Genomic DNA, 26,195 nt, shown 5'->3' with positions numbered 1-26,195 from the left:
TATCGAGTTTTCCTTGTGTCATTTTTTTGGGGAGGTGGAACTTTAATCTAGTTTAAATTATACTGACAAATAATGAACATGCTTCCGTCCTCACGAGAGTTTTCAAGGCTGGAGCAGAAGTCGACCTTCCTCATTTAATTCTGAGACAAGGAAATCTCTCTGTTGACCTTACGGGCCACCCAAGAAACACACCCTGTTATACTCACAACAATATCTAATTTCCAAAGTAATTGACTACACCTATTTATCCATTTATATACTTACTTGGGGATTTGAATAGACGGAAGATAAGATACTATCCCTGTCTTCAAAGAGCTCACAGATATATGACAGATGTAAGACAAATAGGCAATGGTAAACTCCGTAAAAGAAGTATTCAAGGGGTAGTGTGGGAAGCATGAGTTAATTCAGAAGTAGGCATATTACAGAAGTGTCTCTGAAGAAATTATGTGAGTTAGAATGCTCTTAGCTGCAAGTAACAAAACACAGAGCTTGCAAAATGAAATATTTATCTTACTCAGAGATCTGTAGGTGAGGGGAAATTCCACATTGGATGCCCTGGCTGGACACTGTCTTCAAGGACCCCTCGGTTCCTGTTACCCTGCTGGGCCATATTCAGTAGATCATCTTCTGACCCTTGGGGTTCTATCAAATGGGTGCAAGGTGTGGCTGTTATTGACTAGCAATGTGTACTATTAGCTACCTTTATTAAGATGCCAGTGGCCTCTTATAGGATACTCGTATAAACTATGCTTTGGGACTACTGGAAAGTACAATTACTGACTTGGGTCACTATTTCCTTTTCTTCTCTTCCAACAGCATCTAAAGTCTGCACTAGAATTAAAGAACCTGAAGTTATTCTCTTGGGATTTCACAAGGCTTAGGTTAGCCCTCAAGTCAGATCATTCAAGAGCCAAGTGGTTTTGGTGGCTCTGGGCCCTGAACCAGACCCCTCTATTGGCCCTGGCTTCCCATCAGAGGAGACAGAGAGGAGGCGGGTTTTGTTTTCCAAGCGTGCATCGCCGCCCTCGCACTGTGCAGTCATTTTGGCTCCTTGGTGTAGGAGGATGCTCACCGCAGGCTGGTCTGAGCCCCAGGCTCCTCACCCCACAACACTCCCCCACAGTCCACAGCCCCCTGGGTGACTTGACGCCTGGGGAGGCTTCATGGTTCAGGCTGTGCTTCGCAGATGCTCCTCCTTTCCAGGCCCTGGTTCTCCCATCTCCTTGGTAGGTGGCCCATCACGGTTGCCCAACAGTGGATCTGTGCTTTGTATCTCCCTGATCAAGCAAAGATGGGGTGCATGAATCAAAGAAGAACTCAAAGTCATGGTCTCCCCTGCCATCCCGGAGCCCCTCCCAATTCCTGGTTGCTGGCTGGAGACCACAGCTGGGCTTAGAGGCCCAGAGGAGCTAGCTGCCAAGTCATTCTATCTGAAATACCAGCTTGTGACCAGCAAACTGAACAAATTTAATACAGAAGTCACCGAGAGAGAATAAATAGGGAACCCTGTGGACTATGTCATCTTCACCAGGCAACTTTTCCATTACTCTCAGACTTCAACCCAATTAGAACCTGGCTAATAAGTTCTGTGCACTGCACAACAGTTGGAGAAAAAGGTCACTTTGGTATATAATTTTCTTTCTCTTTCTAAGCCACAGAACTTCCTGCAAGGAACAAGCATTAACCTCCATTTCTCAGAAGCAAAACAAGCCAAGTCACACATTTCTATGAATTATCTCAGTGAACCAATGATTAGTAATAATAGCAGTAGCTGCATCTATTTATTGAGTGCAGGTGCCTGACTCCACAGATCTCGCATGTCATGGAGCCCCCCCGAGACATGGGGAGCCTGTTTCTTATATAAGTAACCTATGTCCCATTGAGGATAAGGAAGACAGGCAATGCACTCTCACAGAAGAATATAGACAGAGGTCAGGAATGCAGACAGCTTGCCCTGGCCCTACCAACCCCATCAGAGCTTGGGCAAGACTTTTTCTTTCTCAGTGGAGATCTCCAAGCACTTTATAAAATAATGAGTAGCTATAACAATAAAATATATGTTGGTGGATGATTTAATTGAAACTAAGTATTTCTGCAACAAGAAAGATACTCCGGCAAGGACGATGGGGCCTCCCACCACACACACACACACACACACACAAACACACACACACACACAAACACACACACACACACACACACACACACACACAAGCAACAAGCATCACTTGGTCGCTACCATGTGCTAGGCAGCCTGTGAGGCACTGCCAACATTCTTGGTCATAAAAATGGCTTCAAAAGATATGGGTAGAATTGCAGACTTTTAGGATGCAAGTTCAGTGTTCCTTGACATAGCCCAGATGAAAAAAGAGAAGCTTACAGAGTTGAAACAATTCTCCCCAAATCCTTTAAAGGTTAGATCCATTAGAGAGACTGATAATATCAGAGGGTTAATTAAGACAAGGCCTCAGCACTGACTCCCTTCACACAATAAGAACAGCCCAATCCCTGAGTATGTTGGTGGGAATTATTCCTCAAGCCTTAATGTTATGTAAGGATATATGCACTTAACTTCAGCCTTAACTACTTCATCTGAACTTCAGAACACAGCTCATTACCCTGATCAGCTCTGCTGCAATTCCTCCTACCCATCTCAGTGTCCCTGCTCTCTGTGCCTAGGAGACAGCAACAGGGGCACAATTTTAAGCACTGGCTTTATTTTCTCCTGAATCTTTGCTCCTGCTCTGTCATTGGTTCAGTGTGCCTTCTCCCTCCTTGACTTCTGGTTCCATAACATAAGAACCCTGTCTAAAATTTGTATAGACAAGAATTTTGCAATAGGGACACTTTCAGTTATGACATATCCCTGTATTTGAAGAAACTGGGTGACCAGCCAGTGAGATTTTATTTCTAATAGCTGGAGGAGATCCCCTGGTGCAGGATGATGGGAGTGTTCACTGGAAGCTCACCTGGCACACTCTGTTGTTTCAGGTGAGCACATGGATCCCCCAACTGGTTCAGGATACACCTTTAGACCTTGAAGAGAGTATTCAGTTCCATGCAAATCAGTTGGTTCTCATGGAACAACAGGGAGACCAATGAGAATGAGAACATGGACCCAACTCCTATCTGTGAGATGTGTTCCAGCACCATGAGGCCTTGTGAATGCTTAGTGAAGTGCTTAGGAGAAATTGTACTCTTTCTCATGTGAAACTGAATAATCATAGTGCATTCCAAACATGATACAAGGCCCTAGAGATCTAAATAGATACAAGTGAGGAAAATATTTTATATTTATATATATATATGTGTGTGTATATATATATGTGTATATATATACACACACACACAAACACATATATTATATGTGAAAGATAATTACATATGATGTGAGATTAATATATAGTATATATTTATTTATAAATATAAGCCTGGAGAGAGAGAGATGTGTCTCCCATGAGAGTTTCACTTCTGGAAAACAAAAACATAAAATATTTTTGTTTTATTTCTGGAAAACACAAACATAAAAAATTAACTGCTGGCTAGGGGTCAGTATTGACTCCCTTCACACAATGAGAACAGCCCAATCCCTGAATATATTGGCAGGAATTATTCCTCAACCCTATACATTATGTAAGGATATATGTACGTAACTCCAGCCTTAACTACTCCATCCCAGTGAACTTCAGAACACAGCCCAGCACTCCGATCTGTTATTTCAGATGAGCACATGGGTCCCCCAGCTAGCTCAACACACCTTTAGACCCTGCAGAGAGTGTTAAATTCCATGCAAATGAGTTGGTTCTCATGAAACAACAGGGAGACCAATGAGAGCATGGACCCAACTCCTATCTGTGAGATGTGTTCCAGCACCATGAGGCCTTGTGAAAGTTTAGTGACATGGTAGAGGGTGGAGGGTCATCTCCACAACAACAGCTTAACTTTCCGTTCAGATGCTCGTTTGTTTCCTACTTAATGCGGAAAGAAAATAACAAATAACATTGGTTCTCGTTGTTACCAATAGGCTATTCCACATATATTCTAAGGGGTCCATGTGTCTAAGAGGCAAAAACATGTTAGTGTCTGGAAGATATTGCAGAGAAGCTCAAAAAGCCACCTTTGTTTTAGTGTCCTTTTACATGTCCTCTGAAACTAGTAAAAAATGCTGTTGGACTGTACACCTAAAAATGGATGGATGGATAGATGATGGATGGATGGATGAATATATGGAATGATATATGGATGAATAACAGGATTTTTTAGTCCCTTTATCCCCCAGACTATTACAAAGCCTGACATACAACAAGCTTTTAATAAGTAAAGAACAGACAGGTAGCTCTGATATCTTAATAATAGGTCAGCTGGTCACTGGCCTTTCAAGACCTGGGCTTGGAGAAAACTCAACCGCATCTGACACATGTTGGTATCTGTTCATTCATCGAAACCTAGAGATTCTGGTGTTGCATGCATGGCTTCATGTGTCTCATGAGAGCATGACCATTATATGGGGTAATTTGAAGAGCATTGCTACTCTAAGATATTTTCTGAAAACTCTACCACTAGTAGGATGAAATTCAGGAGTGGGGAAAGGAACCAATGAAAGCCTTCTTCCTTCCAAGTCTGTCGTGAGAGGGTCTAGAGAAGAAAAATCCTGATACTCTGTCTGAGCACCCAAATTGCTTGCTCAAGTCACTCTCCTCTGCAGGCGTGATATGTCCCCATGTCCTGAATCATTGCCAGATACAACGGAGGCTGACCCCTGACCAGGTGAAGCCTCATACAGGTCAAGTATGTGATGAATTCTCGATTTCCAAATAAATTAACCTCAAACTCCCCATATACATGGAATGATGATACAAAAGGAACCACACTGAGACCACAAAATAAAAGTCTGGTGTTTGTGCCTGGTCTTGCACAGAAATCTGTTCCCTCTGGGGATTGCATGAATAGGTGGTTTTTAAAGGTAATACAAAGCCATAGTTACCACCAGGATCTTCATAGTCCCATAGGGGAAAAAGTCCTGTAATGTTGTATCTTCTTAGTGCTTTGTGGCTTGGAATGTTTTTCTCCCCCTCCTGGCCAAAACTTTTCTACAAAGTATCCCGGATCTACTCTCTTTCTCTGGTAGAATTTGAATCGCTTTCATAGGAATTTATAGGACCCCTAGGAGCCAGGTGCTGGTTTGAGTTTGCTGGAACTAAGACACAGAGATTAAACATAATGCTTCTGCTTCAAAACACTCGCAAAATCATGAGAGAAATAGGTAAGTAAGAAGACAGTGACAAAAGGGTGGCACGAGGAAGCCTTGTGACGGAAATGCCGTGTATCTTGACTGTGGAAATGCTGATTGTGATCACAGGAATCGATGCATGTGATAAGACTGCACAGAATGAAATCACACACACACAAGTGCATGTAAAACTGGTGAAATCTGTGTAAGTTGGGTACATTATAACAATGTCAATTTCCTGGTTGTGCTATTGCAGTCATTTTGCAAAATGTCAATGCTGGGAGAGAATGGGTGAAGGGTACACCGGAGCCGTCTGTATTATTCCTTACAACTGCACGTGAATCTACAATTACCCCAAAATTAAAAAAATTAAAATACATATATAATTACAATGTACAATCACCAATGCCATGCCAGTGGGCCCTGAGAGCAGAGTGGAGATACATCATCCCACTTAGATGAGAAAGTAGTAGTCAAAGAAGGGCCTCTCAAGGAAGGAGAGAAGTCTCAGCTATCAACGTGAGTTAGCTAGGCTGAAAAGGTGGGGAGGAGGAAAGGATGCACCAGGTTGGAAGAAGCCCAGACCCACAGGCACCATGGCTGGGTTGATAGTATGACCCTTGAGGCAGGTGAAAAGTGCAGTGTGGACAGCGTCCCTCACCCTGCCCCAGCAAGCCAGCTCTCCCACCATTCTGCTGCTACCTCCTTGGGTTCAGGCCACTCCTTTTAGACCTAAAAGAAGGCCTGTTTTCATCTGTAACAGAACCCCTTTCTGCCTCCTCCCTTTTACAGGTCATTTGTTTGTTGAAGAAACCAGAACATTCGTCTTAGAGAAGTTCCCAAATTATCCATTTGAATTATGGCTTCATAATAGGGTCTGCATCATTTCTCTATCGCCTGCATTTCCTGTAAGCTGGTAGTTTTATTATTATCATGGCCATAATCATCGTCACTATTACATTACTACCAAATCATCCCAATGTTATTGGAAAGGTAAAAATGTAGGCAATAGAGTGATAGCTTCTAGAAGTTTCATTTCTCTTTCAAATAACTTTTTTTGTTTTTTTTTTTTTGAGATGGAGTCTCACTCTGTCGCCCAGGCTGGATGGAGTGCAGTGGCGTGATCTCGGCTCACTGCAACCTCTGCCGCCTGGGTTCACGCCATTCTCCTGCCTCAGCCTCCCGAGTAGCTGAGACTACAGGCACCCGCCACCACTCCCGGTTAATTTTTTTGTATTTTTAGTAGAGATGGGGTTTCACTGTGTTAACCAGGATAGTCTCGATCTCCTGACCTTGTGATCCACCCGCCTCGGCCTCCCAAAGTGCTGGGATTACAGGCATGAGCCACTGTGCCAGACCTCAAATAACTTTAAACCAAATCTTTCCTCCCCATGACATAGAAAACAGACAGCAACCTCACATTGGTGCTTAAATTTAGAAAGAGACTCTAGTACAAAGAGTATGCGCAGACTTGTGCAATGGCCAAGAAGAACCAGCACTGTAATTGCATTCAGCTCAGAGAGATTTTGGAAACAGATCTTTCTGACGGTAACTTCCAATAAAGTTGGTGGGTGTTACATTAATGACTAGACTCTCAGTCACCTCAAAGGAATGAAAATCAGATGACACCAGGATGGTGGAGGGAGGGGAGATATTAGCAATTCTGATTACAGATATGAATGTAATTTCAGGGGCGTTTTATAATTGCTTTTATGCTTTGATTAAGTGCCTCACGTAATACCGGGCTACAAGATGGGAGGCTGGAGAGACACGAGGAAACCCAAGGTTATTTACTAGCCTTAATGCCAGTGCCCTGAGAAGGCCGAAGAGGGCATATGTTTGATCATCAAATGCAACATAAAACCTTTACTTCTCAGCTTGCCCTGTGTGCTTTAACACTCACAAACAACCTGCAAACACACTGCTGCATATGTGTGTAGCAAATACCAGTTTAGGGATAGTTATAGAAATTCCCAAAGAATTAAGGGCATTTTCTAAAAAGGTTATGGGGTGGAGGTGTCGGGGACTGGTAATAAGTTCAAAAGCTCTGTGTCATCTGCATTTGCCATCTCATTCCTATTCCACCTGTCTGTAAAACAGATTTGCTCAGATCTTTTCCACCAGTGGAAAGGTTTTGGAAACAGTCCTTTCAAATAATGTCTGTCCAGTAAGATAGGCTTAAGGACACAGGTTCAGGCTAACATCTTTAAACACCCACCACCATTGGAAACCAGAGAACGAGACTTCTAGAAATTACAGTTCACCTGATTTTTCCTTGAACTTCCTCCTTTAATGATTTGCTATTCTTGTGAAACCAAAACAAACAAGAATGTTATAATAATGATGTTGCGATGACAGAAGCAATCTTCTTGGATCTAAGGATTCACACTGTGCCCATAAAATGAGTCACTTGGTCAGCTGGTCAACACTCACTCAACACCTCCCTAAGACACACTCACAACAGATGTTTTAGGGATAGATACAAAGATGGACCATTTACCAGTGTTTGCCATGATACCATATGATATGATATGATATATGTTACTATATTATATAGTAATATACTATATTATATGATACTATACTATATCATATTACATTACATCATAATATATTATATGTTACTTATCTGTTTTGTTACCTTTCATTTCTTGACTGGCTCCCTCCTACAATACATAATAAAGGAAAGTAGTTGTGTGTGCAAACTTTGCAGCCATGCCTGGATTTACATCTTGTACTACACCTGCTATGTGGCCTTGGAAAAGCCCTCTAAGGCAGTGCCTAAGGGGAAACTAAGGGGGTACCTTAGTATCATCCTCTGTCAAATGTAAATAACAGCAGCACATATCTGATAGGGTTTCTGTGACAATCTGATAAGTTAAAACTAAGGGCAAGGCCCAGGTGAATATCATGTCTGAGTTGGCTGTTAGTAATGCTGCCATTTAATGCTGGGTTCCTCAGTGTCGCCCTGGGTGACAGCTTTTCCATCACACTCAGACAGGCTCAGAGAATTCTCCAGGCCCCTGTCCCATACCATATCTGAGTCCAAGTCTCAGCCAATTAGATATTTCATCTCTTTGCCGCAGGGGTGGGCTCGGGGATGAGCCTATAAGCAGTCAAATGAACTAGACCCACGCAACCCAAACCGCGACTTTGAGTGCCCTACTGGGGCCTCCAACTGACTCCCATGAACTCAGCATAGGAGGATTAAAGGCTGGAACTACTACAATTATCACACTCTTATGCAGAGCCCTGGTCTGGAGTCCACACAGATGGAAGGAAGCCAATTCCAATGACAATATATGACCCCTGACCCCAACTAGTCCTGTCCCTAGATTTTGGGCCATGCAAGCCAATGAGAATCCTTTTTGCTTAAACAAATTCAGGTCAAATTTTGTTCACTTGCAACCCAAAGAGGCTGAATTGACATTCCATTATACAGATGAAGATAATGAGACTCAAAAAGCACATCGAGAACTCTTCTAAGATCACACAATCAGCAAGTTGATACTCTACCTGTTGGATACATTGTGAGGCTCCCAAAGAGAGGTCGAACTACAACCGTGAGGATACAGGAATGCAAGGTAGGAGCGCAGGGGGGCTTCTGGAGCTGGGGGCTTAGTATTAGCATCAAACTTTTACTAATGGATGCCAGACACTCTGCTCTGAGCTTCAGGTGCAACGTCACATCTCATATGAGCTGTGCCTGGAAGAATGGGCATGATTTGGGCATGTGGAAATGAGGGCGGGCCTTGCATTCTTATCTGAAGCTTACAAAATAGTGTCTGTGTGCCTTGAAGTCCTGGGAAAAGCAGGTGTGACTCAAAGCTGCACCAGGGCTCTCTCTAGCAGCAGCAGGCAGTGCTGGAATAGGATGCCCCACTTACACTCAGCCACTTAATCCCAAGCCTCCCTTCCTCCAAAAACCAATCCCAGCAAGATTTGACTGCAGCCCACTTCAGTTCCAGAGCTCGCATATCTCAACCATGTTGTCCACTCAATTCCAGCTAAGGGATAAAGGCTAATGAGTGAGCAAGATAAAGATAAGCATCCTGGTAATTGAAGGATGGGCCAATCAGACTAGTGAGAGGCGAAGGTAAGAAGTGCTGTGTTGCAACACAGGAGCCAGCCACCCTGTCCCTTTCAAAGTCATGTTTTCTGGGACATTTGACAGGACATTCTGTGTAGGTTCGAGCCTCAAAAAAAGAAGCCAGGAATCAGACAGTGTGGTCATGTTCACTGAAGAAACATTTATGGAGCGCTTACTGTATGCTGAGCTCTGTAGCAGGTGAAGGAGATGGAGAGATGAGAGGCGGTGTCCCTGGCTTTAAGCAGTTCACAGGTGGGTAGGAACTCCTGGGGCACTGTGAGGACTCAAACACAAACCAGCAGACAGAGTGGGCACCTGGCCTGCCTTGGGGGCCAGTGGGCAAAGAGAACACAAGTAAGGCTTTTAAGAGGAAATGCAAGACCTGAAGAAGAGTCAAAATTAGCCAGGAAATAAAGCAGAGGGCAGGGAAAGTGGGAAGAGGGAGCAAAATCGTGCAAAGACTTAGGAGAGAAGGAGAGAAAGAGGACAGCTTACGAGGTAAATACAACTTTAAGGCAGGAGCAGAGCAGAGAGAAGAGGGGAAACTATTGTTATTTCTCAAGTTCCTACTATGCCCTGGGCCCCATACTGTGAAATGATGTATATAGAGTGTGGGCAGAGTCCCTGGCACATGTTAACAGAGCCTGCTCTTTTGAGCGTTTGCTCGGAGCAGGCACCATGCCAAACACTTGGTATACATGCTCATCATGATCACAAGATTCCTGTCTACCTCTCACTAAGAAAAAGACAGGTTCAGAGAGGTCAGCTAATTTGCCCAAGGTCTTACACCTGGGGCAGAGCAGGATTTACATCCTCATTTTGGCATCAGGCACCTCCAGGGTATGTCTCCCTGCCCAGTGATCCTCCTCACTGTGCTGCCACCAAAGGCTCTAAACAATGTCAGCCTAAAACAACAGCATCCTCTGGCTTGGAGATGCAGGAGGGGTTGGCTGTGCCATTCTGACCCTGCTTTGCTGTGTCTGTTGTTTTGACCTCGAAATATCCCAGTGTGATATTCCAGCGTCTCTGATATTCCAACGTTGCCACCATGACCCATCAATGCTCCATGGCAGCCTGGGCATGCCAGCTTCCGTCTGTCTATGGGAGTCTGGTCCCTATTTATACCCACCCTATATTCAGCCTCACATGGCTAGGAACATTCCTTCCATGCAAGCAGGTTTGTTTTTACCGCTTCACGCAGCGCAGTCCATTTGCAGCCTGAAAAATGAGTTGAAGGAAGAGAGTGAAGGGCTTTGCTGAGGTCAGAGGGTGAATCAGAGGAAGACCTGGGTGCTGAACTCAGATGCTGTGTCTCCTGTCTGGTCCCTCTTCCCCAACCCCAACTGCCTGAGCTCACATCACTGTGACAGCAACCAAGCCTACCCCCTCATCAGCAGCTTCGAGCTGAGCTGAGAGTCAATGGTCAGTGACATTTTCCTGAAGGGTCCCCATCACTCCTTCCAATCTCTGAGGATCCCAGTCTGGGTCTGCTTCAAACAGCCAGAGCCATGCTTCCTCAGGCAGGACACAGACAGCAGGTCATAAATCACTCCTGGGCCGGTTCCTTCTCTCATTTCCAGATTTCTCTGAAAGGGGTCGAGGTGGGATCCTGGAACAGGAGATTCTGCAGCAGCATGCATATTTACACCACTGAGGGACTAGTTGCAGCTCAAAGGTGGACACTGAAACTCTGAACTCTTCTGTTGAAGAAAATGCCTCTGAGCCCCCTGGCTTCAAAATTGGCGTCAGGAAATGGCAGGGAAGTTGGTGATCTAAACCAGAGATAAAACAGGGAGGAAAGAGCTGATCTCAACTATGTTTTCATGTATACACACACACAGCTCTTCTGCTTAGCTTTCCTAGGTTACATTTATTTTTTATTAGTCTCTGAGATCCCAACTTTGGACAACTACTATGTATTTTGACAGGGCAAAGGTTTACAAAGACAAGGGCAGGTGTGAAATGTGACACAATTATCTAGTAATCTGTCTTCTCCAACAGAGAGCTTTGCCTACACCAAAAAAAAGTGAAGTTATTCCAGCCTGGCCAATATGGTGAAACCCCATCTCTACTAAAAATATAAAACAAACAAACAAAAAAACAGTCAGGCATGGTGGTGGGTGCCTGTAGTCCCAGCTACTCGGGAGGCTGAGGCAACAGAATCACTTGAACCCGGCAGGCGGAGGTGGCAGTGAGCCGAGATCACACCACTGCACTCCAGCCTGGGAAACAGAGCGAGACTCTGTCTCAGAAAAAAAAAATAAGTGCGATTATTTTAGAATTGATTAGAAAGGTGTATGTAGGACTTCCAGATAGGGTCATTTAGTTTAAAATAACTCCAATTACCAATTAGGCAGAGTCCATTTAAAATGTCCATTAGGGGACTTGAATGATTTGGTGTGTCACTGTGGAGTTCGGAGGGACAGTCTCCACTGAGATGCCACAGGGCTTTGTCCCTTCCAATGCTGTTATCAGCAACTCAGGGAAAGAGCAGGAAATTCAGAAAAGCTCCAATCATTTATGAGCTCCTCTGTGGCCCACACCACAGGAGACACTCCAGAAGCACAATCTCTAATCCTGACAATGCCAAATTTGCAGGTGACAGACCAGGCTCCGTGAGGCTAGGTCATATAAAAAGCACATCCATTTCATTTGCCACTGGCACTGAGCTGAAAAACAAATTAAAACTAGCTGATGGCACATTCTAGATCCAAACCGATTTAGACTAAACCTTAGATTTAGTCCCAGAACGGACTGAATCTAAGGACATGGAGCTTATGGAGGATTGCTATGAATTTCTGTGCTTGGGTTCAAAAAGAAGCACACAAATCTAGGATGGGGGAAATGTGAGAAGAAGAAGCCTGGGCTTGAGTCCACTGTCCATGAATGATGAGTCACCAGTGTTAAGTGTCTGCCAGAGAGGCTGGTGAAATTGTGGGCTGTATTAGGAGCAGACAAACTGCAGCTTAAGGAGGTGGAACGTAGGTGCTCTCCCTAGGATGTGAGGCTCACACCTGGGTATCTGCATTCAGTTCTGAGACTTGAACCCTCAGAGGGCAGCAGGAACCAGGTGCACCCACCTGGGAGTTAGTAACCACAAGGAGTTGGCACTTAAAACCAAAACATGTGTGGAAAAGTTAAAGACGCTGGCTATATTTTGAATGAAAAACGAAAAGCAGGGAAAGGGGGTCATGTTGGCTCTCTCCAACTTCCCAAAGACTCTGTGGCACAGAAGCACTTATTACACATGGCTTCATGAGTATATAAAATCAGGGCTAAGGTCTAGAAGAAGGGAGTATGACTTCGTGTTAAACAAGAGCTTTCTGGACAACCTCAAGAACTGTGGGAATATAGATGGCCATAATAGGAGGTAAAATTGAGATCATCCCGTCATTGGAGGTGATCAGGTACACCGAGTTGGAGTCATGTGTGGAGTGTTGTGGGCTCTGGGCACTTTGGCTTCTGTGGACCCTTTGTTCTACTAAAAAATATTTTAAATTGTATTTTACAACTGTGTTGGTATGATGACAGACATAATCCATGCTCTACTACATTCCTCTTGTACTTCTATTTTTAAAGTTTTTTTAAATGTTTTTGTGGACCCTTAGCAGTCTTGTGGGCCCCAAGAAAGGTGTCTGTTGGGCCCAGTGGAGAAGTTGTCCCTGAATGCTGCCAGCTCACCTAAAGCAGATTCAAGCTCCTATACCGGTTGGAAGGACGGGGTTAAGATCAGATCTCCAAACTTCCCCCAGTCTGAGGTTCCATTAGGCGAGTTCTGCCAAAGAAGACAGAAGTGCCCAACATCTCTTTCTGAGATTGTTAACATGAATGTGTTTTAAAGGGAGCACAAGTTAAAGAACTATGTACATGCTTCGATGCCATTCTGTAAAAAGTACCCACATATACCCCAACTATTACAGATGGTAACCCCCGAGACCAGGGTTTAAGGACTGGGGTGGAGATGAGGAGTAGCAGTTCTTTTATTTGATATCCTTCTATTTCTGTCCTGTTCAAATGTTTATATTTAATAAGGAGTATGTATCACTGTTATAAAGTTACTAAATAAAAAATATTAGCAGAAGGGCGATAAATTTTACTATAATTTTATTTTGAGTAGATGGGGAGGTAATATGCTATTCTTTGTCAGGTTAGGAACACTCCATTATGATGGGAGATGCTCCGAGGATGTCACGGAGCATGTCTGGTGTTTTCAATGCACAGAAAAACACATCAGAGAGATCAGCAACACCTACGTTGCCACCAAGAACTAAGGTATAAAACAGGGCTGTAAGGGACCCCTTTCCTTAGGCATCAGCCAAACAAACTCAGAAACAGAAACTCAGAAGCCACCTGCACTGACATACTCATCCTGGTAATCACAGGCGTCTCTACATTTGGCCTGTATTTTCTAAAACTCTGTTTCTTTCCCAGGTCGAATGGCTGCTGAATGCCTTTGGAACAGGAGCTATGAATCACCCCGCCTCCAGGGCTAGGAAGGAGAGTGAAGAAACTTCACAGAGCTAGCACTACCGCACTACCGAGGAGCCTGTCCTCTGAGTTATCATGCATGAGAGACGCAACCCGCATCAAGATCGCCCCCATATCAGTTCCCTTTTGCTGTTTCTGTTTTTCTGTTGATCAGTTCTGAGTTCACCACAATAAAAATCTTTGAAGGGCTGAATGCTTTTGAGACAAATTCCCTCACCGGTACAGGCTGTGAATAGGATGAAAAAGGATGACAGCGGAAGAACGAATCATAAAGCTGACCCTAATTGAAGGAAAACAAAAATCTAAGGAGATGCCTATCCCCTGAAAAGGCAAAGTGGAGGGGCGGGGGAAGAAACCCGGGAAATCTATTGACTTAAAATGACAAGAGTGGGGAAAACAGGCTCCATCATCATTTTATAGCTCTGTCTATTGTCTAAAACCAAAAGGAGCCCTTTCATTCCCATGTTCATGTGTGCACAAAACTATGTATTAAACACCTCCGGTCTGCGAGGCCGTGTTGGGTGTCTTTGTCAGGTGAAGAAAGAGAAGAAGGCTGGTACACCTTCCCAGGAATTCTCACTGAAGAAAACATCTGGATTTTTTACATCTCTTGTGCAAAACAAACAAAGATTTCATTAAGTGATGTATATTGTTTTCCAAGGAAGAAACCTGCAGAGACAAAAACAAATAAGCAAATAATTGAAACAAAAATATGATAAACAAAACCCCCAAATTCTTCCAGTGCTAATTTACTTGTTATCATGGTTCTCTACAAAGGCAGAGATCACTAATTACAGGTTTTTCCAGAATTCACATTTCACGTCAAGATCATCCAATCCAAACAGTGTACGGAAAGCCTAGGGCCTTCTTCACTTTGCCCCCTACCCCACCCTACACACACGCCCCCATCTAAATGATACCCTTGGAAAGAAACCTACACATCTCATTTGTCTATATTTTGCTTCCTCCCTCGCCTCCCGGTAACCAAATGTGAGTTGTTCTCTAACTGCATTGGAGAATCAGATTTGTTGTACATATGTTTGTGTTCCACTTAATAAAAAAACCTATATTTTAAGATAAACTTTGTTAGTAATTCATGAGGTAAGTGACTATTTATGCTAATCAGGCAGAAATATATTCTCAAGCATAATGCATTACATAAATTTGAATGCAAAATGTTCAATTATGAAGTAAATACAGGTAATGCAAATAATAAATTACCTCTAATAAAAATTATAAAAGATGTGCCTTGAAAGAGAGAGCGGCTTTAACTTACAACTGTGAATTGCTTAAAGAGAAAAGAATTAATAAATGCTGAATTACTCTGATGATTATTTAGCACATAATTCACCTATTCATAACGAGTCCTAGTAATCAGACTGTTGTTTCACATCCTCCAACATGAGGCAAGACTGTTTCCTCAGCAATTTTGCCCTTATCAGATTATCTCGTCTGATTCTATTAATTTTCTTCCATGAATCTGCTAACAGTGATTTGTGATTTACTTACCCTGCTAACTGAAGACTGTTAAAAGGATTTATCTAACACTGGACCTAAGAACAGTGTACGCCTTATCGTTCAGTTACTCTGAAGAACTCTTTCTCAAATCAATTTAGTTGGTTTCATAGTGAAATTTAGTGGACACTGGTTAGTTCTGCCCCATAAAATCAGCCCCTAAACAAAAAGTCCAGACACCATACCTGATGCATCCCGTTCTATTCAGATTATGGATGTCTGATTCCAACATGATATATTTGAGTTGCTATAACTCACAATCGGGGAAAATATATTCCTTTAAGCTTTTAATCTTTGTAATTTGGACATGAACAGGGGTTTTGTTTTTCATTTTTGCATGAAGTCATTATGTATGTACTGACGTGAAACTATAATTGTGTTTCTGATGTTACTGTGTCACAATATTCTATGCGACGTAACCCATGTCCTCCTCCCCCTCACAAATCTCCTATAAATATTCATTGCTTTCAGAAACTTTAATACTACTGGTCCGAATTGGTCAATAATGACAAATGCATGGTTTCTAAATTACTGTATATTGTTCTACAGAGATTACTAGAGTATATATAGCAAAGGGATGTTAAGCAGTAAGAAAACACAGTTCACATTGTATTTGGATTAAATTGGCTTGGATAGAAGTGAAACAAACAATGTTAGCAAAGAAGTCTAAAGACATGTGGCCCACTGTAATTGTACAGAATCAAAAACCTGAATAGTACTCATTAAAATGAGAGAGCTCAATTGTTATAAAATAAATGCTGCTAACAGAGAACTGTAAATGTTTAGACACCCCTGTGAATCACTAAATAATAATGTAAAAAGGATAAAAATGAGAATTAAGTTATAAGCCTGAGAGCACTACTGCTACACATCTAAAAAAATAATTCTGATCCTCTTTTTTTTTTCCAAGAGAAAATGGGCGACTATAAAAGACCTTGCAATAAGAGAAATAAAAATACCATGTCTTCACAGCAGTGTACATAAATAAACCATAAAAATGTGCAGATAATAATATATTTAGCTGCCCAAACATGGGCATTTAATTTCTAGAAATGATATATAACAATGTAACAATTAGATACTCAGCCATGAATGTGTACGGCACAGTCTTCACCATTAGCAAACTTTGTGTATAAAATATTATTATTTATTATAATACTGCTTTCAGAGGCAATGATCATACCTTACAGCTTTTAACACAAATATGATGCAAAAGGATTAAAAGTATATCATAAACAAACAATAAATTCTTTCTAAATATACTTAAATTCATATTTTACATGAAAAATATAAACTTCCTACATTTGTGACTACTGACTTTTAAAAAGACCTAGAAAACTATTGTTACGGGCAATGTTAAATGACATAATGCTTATGTAATGGAAAGTGTGGATTTTCCTCTAAATAAACTATAATCCCTTAACTTCATTACTAGGGAAAATATTGTTAAAGAGAAGGAAAGCAAGGGAATTCTGCTAGGTTGCATAAATATTGACATAATCTTCACTCTTTCTTCCCCAAACTGGTAATAGACATAGTTTATTCCACCCAACAAAATGCTCTTATAAGACCAAAACTACCCTTATAAACAACTTCTCTGCAGTCACGATGAAAAGAAACACTACTTGTCTGAAAAATACCGACAGCGCTGCCCTTTTCAGATTAGGCTGTGCCTATAAATCTTTTGGGAAGTCTTCCATTAAGGATTCCTGGGTTTGCTGAAACTGAAGTCTACTAGGATCAGAGAAATTAACACAGGTCTAATATGGTGCGAGGAACGAGTGAGAGACACCTGAGGTTATAAATAGCAAAGCATGCTGCGGGGTGGGGAAGACCATTCTGAAGTGCAATGTTCAAGACGCTGGCTTAATATATGACTAAGTGTCAGAAGTCAAGTTTTCTGAGAATTACTTTTCAGATAAACAACTTTATAGCACTGCACTTAATCTTACTTACTAGAGACATCTCATTTATGACTGAATTACAAGTAACTTTAATTCTATTGATATTGCCATAAAGCCCGTTGAAAATCCATCCCGGCACTTTTAAAGGGTTTGGGGCCCTGTTACATGGGGATCCGCTTGCAAAGGTCTCAGCCAGAAATTACACCCCGAGGGTGTCTGTATCCCCTGGCCTCTTTGTCAACAATCAAGGAGAAGAGGAGGGGCAAAAATGATCTCTGCATCTGCCAGCACTTTCTTCGGCCCCTTTCCTATAGGGTCGGGTTCTCCCACTTCAGTCAAACTAACTTTGTGTGTCTTTTTCCTCCTCCCACACTGGGTAACCAGCTGCTTTTCACTTCATCGACAAAACTGGACACGGATCAATTTCAACTGACCTTTGCCGAAAGGTGGCGCTGTTGAGGTAAAAACCAACTCGCTCCAACAATAGTTTCCACTCTTCGATCCTTTTGCAGGCTTTTCAGAATTTTTTTTTTTTAATGCACCCTCCTAGCGTCTCCCCCTTCTCATAAAGTAAAATAAATACGATTAACAACACCAAATGCATTTCATTAATTGAAGGAATCAACAGTCCCAACTTCTAAGCAGACGGGCTGGTCTTCCAAAGGCTGGGTCGGTTTCAGGAGCTTTCTCTCCAAATAAATCTCTGCTTCTTCGACTTGCCTATCGCTTTAAAATCTTAGAAACAGAGTTAGTTGTTGGTTTCCTTCTTTTTTCTTTTTCTTTTTTATTTCTTTTTTGCATAAACTTTTAGAGAATCAATCTAGAAATTTAAACTACTTATTAGCATTTGCAACTGGGGGTAGGGGGAGCAGCCTTCCCCACCCCACCCCCCACTCTGCGTTTCCGGACTAGTTCCAGAAACCGCGGTTTAAAATTTAACCCTTCGAGGGTAGCTGGTGAGGGCTGGGGTATTGTTTTTCCCCCTTGCTCCCTGCCACGATCAAGTCCGAAATAATTAAAGGAAACGTCAAAGTGCAAAGGGCGCGCCTGACCCTGATAAACAGAGGTCAGATTTCGTAAGGGGATGGGTGAGTGTGAGTGTGTGTGTGTGTGTGTGTGTGTAAGAGAGAGAGAGAGCGAGCGCGCAATATGAGTCTCAAAGGCCAAACTCCGGCCAGTCAGGAGCCGGAAGGCTGAGCCCGGCTGACCTGACTTTGAGCTTCCCCGGAGTTATCTCGCATAGGCGCTCGCTCTGTCCAAGGGCACGCGACGCCAGCGGGCAGCCAGTCTCCGTGAAGAATGGCCTCTAAACAACTTATTTTACCTCCTTGTAAAGAGAGTGATAAAATGGGCTTTCCCTCTCCACGGATGCCCAGCCTTCTGGGCAGGCGCACGGCCGGGCGGCGCCCAGCCCGCAGTCCCGATCCGGACACCCCACTGCATCCCTCCCTTCCCGGTCCCTTCCCCGCACGGGCGCCCGAGAGACGGACAAAGAGTTGGGGCCAAGTTTGAGCGCCGGGCACGGCCAGGCTCAGGGAAGGAAGGTCCCCGGCAGACACCTGGGTACCAGAGTTGGTGCGAGGAGGAAAAGCTGGGAGGCGAATTCACAATCCTGGGGGTGGAGGGCAGGCAGGGGAGGGGAATCAGGCCAATCCCAGCCGAGTGAGCCCCCAGCGAGCTGGGGTTCCGGATGGGAGGCCTGTCTCGCGCTCCAAAGAAAAGCAAACCGTCCTCCTAGGTCCGCCCGGATTGCCGAAGCCCCTCTGGAAAAACTCCTTCCCCTCTTACACCAAACTTTGCGTCGGGCCTCGTTCCCTCCCGGGTAGGCAGCGGCGCAGGAAGGGTTAAGCCAGCCCGTCCCAGCTGACAGTCAGCTGATTGGGCCCTGATTGACAGCTCCGAAAAGTTTCCTTGTTTCTATACTATTATGCTAATCGCGGCCGCTCTCGCTGCCTCCCATTGGCCCGGAGTGCCAGTCAATTTCTCATTTGGACCTGACGTCACGAGTGCTATAAAACTCAGCAATTGCTTTAAACTCTTCTTGCTGGATCAGAGGCTTTAAAATCTTTTTTCATCTTCGAGCTGTAGCTCGGGCTGCTTGTCGGCTTGGCCTCCCCCTCCCCCCTTTGCTCTCTGCCTCGTCTTTCCCCAGGACTTCGCTATTTTGCTTTTTTAAAAAAAGGCAAGAAAGAACTAAACTCCCCCCTCCCTCTCCTCCAGTCGGGCTGCACCTCTGCCTTGCACTTTGCACAGAGGGAGAGAGCGCGCGAGGGAGAGAGAGGAAAGAAAAAAAATAATAAAGAGAGCCAAGCAGAAGAGGAGGCGAGAAGCATGAAGTGTTAACTCCCCCGTGCCAAGGCCCGCGCCGCCCGGACAGACGCCCGCCGCGCCTCCAGCCCCGAGCGGCCGCCGCGCGCGCCCTGCCTGCAGCCCGGGCCGGCGAGGCGAGCCCTTCCTTATGCAAAGCGCGCAGCGGAGCGGCGAGCGGGGGACGCCGCGCACCGGGCCGGGCTCCTCCAGCTTCGCCGCCGCAGCCACCACCGCCGCCACCGCAGCTCGCGGAGGATCTTCCCGAGCCTGAAGCCGCCGGCTCGGCGCGCAAGGAGGCGAGCGAGCAAGGAGGGGCCGGGGCGAGCGAGGGAGCACATTGGCGTGAGCAGGGGGGAGGAAGGGCGGGCGCGGGGGGCGCGGGCAGGGCGGGGGGGTGTGTGTGTGAGCGCGCTCGGAGGTTTCGGGCCAGCCACCGCCGCGCAAGCTAGAAGCGCCCCAGCCCGGCAAGCTGGCTCACCCGCTGGCCACCCAGCACAGCCCGCTGGCCCCTCTCCTGCAGCCCATCTGGCGGAGCGGCGGCGGCGGCGGCGGCAGGAGAATGGCATCAGAACTGGCAATGAGCAACTCCGACCTGCCCACCAGTCCCCTGGCCATGGAATATGTTAATGACTTCGATCTGATGAAGTTTGAAGTGAAAAAGGAACCGGTGGAGACCGACCGCATCATCAGCCAGTGCGGCCGTCTCATCGCCGGGGGCTCGCTGTCCTCCACCCCCATGAGCACGCCGTGCAGCTCGGTGCCCCCTTCCCCCAGCTTCTCGGCGCCCAGCCCGGGCTCGGGCAGCGAGCAGAAGGCGCACCTGGAAGACTACTACTGGATGACCGGCTACCCGCAGCAGCTGAACCCCGAGGCGCTGGGCTTCAGCCCTGAGGACGCGGTCGAGGCGCTCATCAGCAACAGCCACCAGCTCCAGGGCGGCTTCGATGGCTACGCGCGCGGGGCGCAGCAGCTGGCCGCGGCGGCCGGGGCTGGTGCCGGCGCCTCCTTGGGCGGCAGCGGCGAGGAGATGGGCCCCGCCGCCGCCGTGGTGTCCGCCGTGATCGCCGCGGCCGCCGCGCAGAGCGGCGCGGGCCCGCACTACCACCACCACCACCACCACGCCGCCGGCCACCACCACCACCCGACGGCCGGCGCGCCCGGCGCCGCGGGCAGCGCGGCCGCCTCGGCCGGTGGCGCTGGGGGCGCGGGCGGCGGTGGCCCGGCCAGCGCTGGGGGCGGCGGCGGCGGCGGCGGCGGCGGAGGCGGCGGGGGCGCGGCGGGGGCGGGGGGCGCCCTGCACCCGCACCACGCCGCCGGCGGCCTGCACTTCGACGACCGCTTCTCCGACGAGCAGCTGGTGACCATGTCTGTGCGCGAGCTGAACCGGCAGCTGCGCGGGGTCAGCAAGGAGGAGGTGATCCGGCTGAAGCAGAAGAGGCGGACCCTGAAAAACCGCGGCTATGCCCAGTCCTGCCGCTTCAAGAGGGTGCAGCAGAGACACGTCCTGGAGTCGGAGAAGAACCAGCTGCTGCAGCAAGTCGACCACCTCAAGCAGGAGATCTCCAGGCTGGTGCGCGAGAGGGACGCGTACAAGGAGAAATACGAGAAGTTGGTGAGCAGCGGCTTCCGAGAAAACGGCTCGAGCAGCGACAACCCGTCCTCTCCCGAGTTTTTCATGTGAGTCTGACACGCGATTCCAGCTAGCCACCCTGATAAGTGCTCCGCGGGGGTCCGGCTCGGGTGTGGGCTTGCTAGTTCTAGAGCCATGCTCGCCACCACCTCACCACCCCCACCCCCACCGAGTTTGGCCCCCTTGGCCCCCTACACACACACAAACCCGCACGCACACACCACACACACACACACACACACACCCCACACCCTGCTCGAGTTTGTGGTGGTGGTGGCTGTTTTAAACTGGGGAGGGAATGGGTGTCTGGCTCATGGATTGCCAATCTGAAATTCTCCATAACTTGCTAGCTTGTTTTTTTTTTTTTTTACACCCCCCCCCCACCCCCGGACTTGCACAATGTTCAATGATCTCAGCAGAGTTCTTCATGTGAAACGTTGATCACCTTTGAAGCCTGCATCATTCACATATTTTTTCTTCTTCTTCCCCTTCAGTTCATGAACTGGTGTTCATTTTCTGTGTGTGTGTGTTTTATTTTGTTTGGATTTTTTTTTAATTTTACTTTTAGAGCTTGCTGTGTTGCCCACCTTTTTTCCAACCTCCACCCTCACTCCTTCTCAACCCATCTCTTCCGAGATGAAAGAAAAAAAAAAGCAAAGTTTTTTTTTCTTCTCCTGAGTTCTTCATGTGAGATTGAGCTTGCAAAGGAAAAAAAAAATGTGAAATGTTATAGACTTGCAGCGTGCCGAGTTCCATCGGGTTTTTTTTTTAGCATTGTTATGCTAAAATAGAGAAAAAATCCTCATGAACCTTCCACAATCAAGCCTGCATCAACCTTCTGGGTGTGACTTGTGAGTTTTGGCCTTGTGATGCCAAATCTGAGAGTTTAGTCTGCCATTAAAAAAACTCATTCTCATCTCATGCATTATTATGCTTGCTACTTTGTCTTAGCAACAATGAACTATAACTGTTTCAAAGACTTTATGGAAAAGAGACATTATATTAAAAAAAAAAAGCCTGCATGCTGGACATGTATGGTATAATTATTTTTTCCTTTTTTTTTTTCCTTTTGGCTTGGAAATGGACGTTCGAAGACTTATAGCATGGCATTCATACTTTTATTTTATTGCCTCATGACTTTTTTGAGTTTAGAACAAAACAGTGCAACCGTAGAGCCTTCTTCCCATGAAATTTTGCATCTGCTCCAAAACTGCTTTGAGTTACTCAGAACTTCAACCTCCCAATGCACTGAAGGCATTCCTTGTCAAAGATACCAGAATGGGTTACACATTTAACCTGGCAAACATTGAAGAACTCTTAATGTTTTCTTTTTAATAAGAATGACGCCCCACTTTGGGGACTAAAATTGTGCTATTGCCGAAAAGCGGTCTAAAATTTATTTTTTAAAAAGAGAAACTGCCCCATTATTTTTGGTTTGTTTTATTTTTATTTTATATTTTTTGGCTTTTGGTCATTGTCAAATGTGGAATGCTCTGGGTTTCTAGTATATAATTTAATTCTAGTTTTTATAATCTGTTAGCCCAGTTAAAATGTATGCTACAGATAAAGGAATGTTATAGATAAATTTGAAAGAGTTAGGTCTGTTTAGCTGTAGATTTTTTAAACGATTGATGCACTAAATTGTTTACTATTGTGATGTTAAGGGGGGTAGAGTTTGCAAGGGGACTGTTTAAAAAAAGTAGCTTATACAGCATGTGCTTGCAACTTAAATATAAGTTGGGTATGTGTAGTCTTTGCTATACCACTGACTGTATTGAAAACCAAAGTATTAAAAGGGGAAACGCCCCTGTTTATATCTGTAGGGGTATTTTACATTCAAAAATGTATGTTTTTTTTTCTTTTCAAAATTAAAGTATTTGGGACTGAATTGCACTAAGATATAACCTGCAAGCATATAATACAAAAAAAATTGCAAAACTGTTTAGAACGCTAATAAAATTTATGCAGTTATAAAAATGGCATTACTGCACAGTTTTAAGATGATGCAGATTTTTTTACAGTTGTATTGTGGTGCAGAACTGGATTTTCTGTAACTTAAAAAAATCCACAGTTTTAAAGGCAATAATCAGTAAATGTTATTTTCAGGGACTGACATCCTGTCTTTAAAAAGAAATGAAAAGTAAATCTTACCACAATAAATATAAAAAAATCTTGTCAGTTACTTTTCTTTTACATATTTTGCTGTGCAAAATTGTTTTATATCTTGAGTTACTAACTAACCACGCGTGATGTTCCTATGTGCTTTTCTTTCATTTTCAATTCTGGTTATATCAAGAAAAGAATAATCTACAATAATAAACGGCATTTTTTTTTTGATTCTGTACTCAGTTTCTTAGTGTACAGTTTAACTGGGCCCAACAACCTCATTAAAAGTGTAAAATGCATCCTTTTCTCCAGTGGAAGGATTCATGGAGGAATAGGGAGACAGTAATTCAGGGTGAAATTATAGGCTGTTTTTTGAGGTGAGGAGGCTGGCCCCATATGCTGATTAGCAATATTTAATATAGATGTAAATTATGACCTCATTTTTTTCTCCCCAAAGTTTTCAGTTTTCAAATGAGTTGAGCCATAATTGCCCTTGGTAGGAAAAACAAAACAAAACAGTGGAACTAGGCTTCCTGAACATGGCCCTACACTTCTGATCAGGAGCAAAGCCATCCATAGACAGAGGAGCCGGACAAATATGGCGCATCAGAGGTGGCTTGTGCACATATGCATTGAACGGTAAAGAGAAACAGCGCTTGCCTTTTCACTAAAGTTGATTATTTTTCCTTCTTCTCTTACACACCGTGATTTTCTTGTTAGCAAGGCCTGACAAGATTTAACATAAACATGACAAATCATAGTTGTTTGTTTTGTTTTGCTTTTCTCTTTAACATTGAAGATCATTTGTCTTAAATAGGAAAAAGAAAATCCACTCCTTACTTCCATATTTCCAAGTACATATCTGGTTTAAACTATGTTATCAAATCATATTTCACCATGAATATTCAGTGGAGAACTTCTCTACTTAGATGAGCTAGTAATGATTTCAGATCATGCTATCCCCAGAAATAAAAGCAAAAAATAATACCTGTGTGGAATATAGGCTGTGCTTTGATTTATTGGTATTTACCCCAAAATAGGCTGTGTATGGGGGCTGACTTAAAGATCCCTTGGAAAGACTCAAAACTACCTTCACTAGTAGGACTCCTAAGCGCTGACCTATTTTTAAATGACACAAATTCATGAAACTAATGTTACAAATTCATGCAGTTTGCACTCTTAGTCATCTTCCCCTAGCACACCAATAGAATGTTAGACAAAGCCAGCACTGTTTTGAAAATATGGCCAAACACGATGACTTTTGTTTTGTTTTCTGCCGTTCTTAAAAGAAAAAAAGATAATACTGCAACTCTGACTGAAAGACTTATTTTTAAGAAAACAGGTTGTGTTTGGTGCTGCTAAGTTCTGGCCAGTTTATCATCTGGCCTTCCTGCCTATTTTTTACAGAACACGAAGACAGTGTGTAACCTCGACATTTTGACCTTCCTTTATGTGCTAGTTTAGACAGGCTCCTGAATCCACACTTAATTTTGCTTAACAAAAGTCTTAAGAGTAAACCTCCCCTCATGAGCTTGAAGTCAAGTGTTCTTGACTTCAGATATTTCTTTCCTTTTTTTTTTTTCCTCATCACAACTAAGAGATACACAAACTCTGAAGAAGCAGAAATGGAGAGAACGCTTTTGACAAAAAAGCATCTGATGAAAGATTTTAGGCAAACATTCTCAAAATAAGAGTGATATTCTGGATGTAGTTATTGCAGTTATCTCATGACAAATGAGGCCTGGATTGGGAGGAAAATATAGTTGTGTAGAATTAAGCATTTTGATAGGAATCTACAAGGCAGTTGAATATAATAAGCAGGTTTGAGCCCCCAAACTTTAGAAAATCAAATGCAAAGGTGCTGGCAAAAATGAGGTTTGAGTGGCTGGCTGTAAGAGAAGGTTAACTCCTAGTAAAAGGCATTTTTAGAAATAACAATTACTGAAAACTTTGAAGTATAGTGGAAGTGGCAAACAAATACATGTTTTTTTTCTTACAAAGAACTCCTAAATCCTGAGTAAGTGCCGTTCATTACAATAAGTCTCTAAATAAAATTAAAAAAAAATCATATGAGGAAATCTAGCTTTCCCCTTTACGCTGCGTTTGATCTTTGTCTAAATAGTGTTAAAATTCCTTTCATTCCAATTACAGAACTGAGCCCACTCGCAAGTTGGAGCCATCAGTGGGATACGCCACATTTTGGAAGCCCCAGCATCGTGTACTTACCAGTGTGTTCACAAAATGAAATTTGTGTGAGAGCTGTACATTAAAAAAAAATCATCATTATTATTATTATTTGCAGTCATGGAGAACCACCTACCCCTGACTTCTGTTTAGTCTCCTTTTTAAATAAAAATTACTGTGTTAGAGAAGAAGGCTATTAAATGTAGTAGTTAACTATGCCTCTTGTCTGGGGGTTTCATAGAGACCCGTAGGAAAGCGCACTCCTGCTTTTCGATTTATGGTGTGTGCAAGTAAACAGGTGCATTGCTTTCAACCTGCCATACTAGTTTTAAAAATTCACTGAAATTACAAAGATACATATATATGCATATATATAATGGAAAGTTTCCCGGAATGCAACAATTAGCATTTTAAAATCATATATAGGCATGCACATTCTAAATAGTACTTTTTCATGCTTCATTGTTTCTCTGGCAGATAATTTTACTAAGAAGAAAAATAGATATTCGACTCCTCTTCCCTAAACAAATGCACGGGCAGAGGCTCCAGCGGAGCGGAGCCCCCTGGTTTTCTCGTAGGCCCTAGATGGTGTTGCATTTATCAGTGATGTCAAACGTGCTCATTTGTCAGACATAGCTGTAAATGAAAACAATGTGTGGCAAAATACAAAGTTAGTTAAATACACACCCTCTGTGTGATTTTTTGCTCCCTTTTCTTTTTTGCTCCCAAACACTC

The 26,195-nt window shown here is 44.0% G+C and overlaps 1 protein-coding gene and 2 long non-coding RNA genes across 3 annotated transcripts in view; 2 read left to right on the top strand and 1 right to left on the bottom strand.

Annotated features, from left to right (window-relative positions):
- Positions 1–13,870, top strand: part of LOC103786505 (uncharacterized) — a 167,894-nt gene extending 154,024 nt beyond the window's left edge. Inside the window, exon 5 of the long non-coding RNA XR_010110378.1 lies at positions 13,755–13,870. This is a non-coding gene — a long non-coding RNA (uncharacterized LOC103786505). The remainder of the gene's footprint in view (positions 1–13,754) is intronic.
- LOC134729367 (uncharacterized) lies at positions 13,411–19,265 on the bottom strand. The gene is made up of 2 exons (XR_010110376.1): positions 17,665–19,265; positions 13,411–14,480 (listed from the first exon to the last, which is right to left on the bottom strand). It is a non-coding gene; the product is annotated as an uncharacterized LOC134729367 (long non-coding RNA).
- Positions 19,266–19,269: 4 nt separating this feature from the next.
- MAF (MAF bZIP transcription factor) lies at positions 19,270–25,651 on the top strand. The gene is made up of 2 exons (XM_034940771.3): positions 19,270–21,217; positions 25,428–25,651. The coding sequence occupies exons 1-2, from the start codon at positions 20,100–20,102 to the stop codon at positions 25,519–25,521; spliced, it is 1,212 nt and encodes a 403-aa protein (XP_034796662.1). The 5' UTR covers positions 19,270–20,099; the 3' UTR covers positions 25,522–25,651.
- Positions 25,652–26,195: the final 544 nt, after the last annotated feature.

This window comes from Pan paniscus, chromosome 18 (assembly GCF_029289425.2).
Source record: "Pan paniscus chromosome 18, NHGRI_mPanPan1-v2.0_pri, whole genome shotgun sequence".
Lineage (NCBI taxonomy): Eukaryota > Metazoa > Chordata > Mammalia > Primates > Hominidae > Pan > Pan paniscus.
This window is presented reverse-complemented; position numbering and strand designations above follow the sequence as displayed.

Excerpts from the sequence above, each read along its gene's own strand:
- MAF (XM_034940771.3), top strand. The coding sequence starts at position 20,100 with ATGGCATCAGAACTGGCAATGAGCAACTCCGACCTGCCCACCAGTCCC. Across the intron at positions 21,218-25,427 it reads TCCTCTCCCGAGTTTTTCAT|AACTGAGCCCACTCGCAAGT; the intron begins GTGAGTCTGACA and ends TTCCAATTACAG.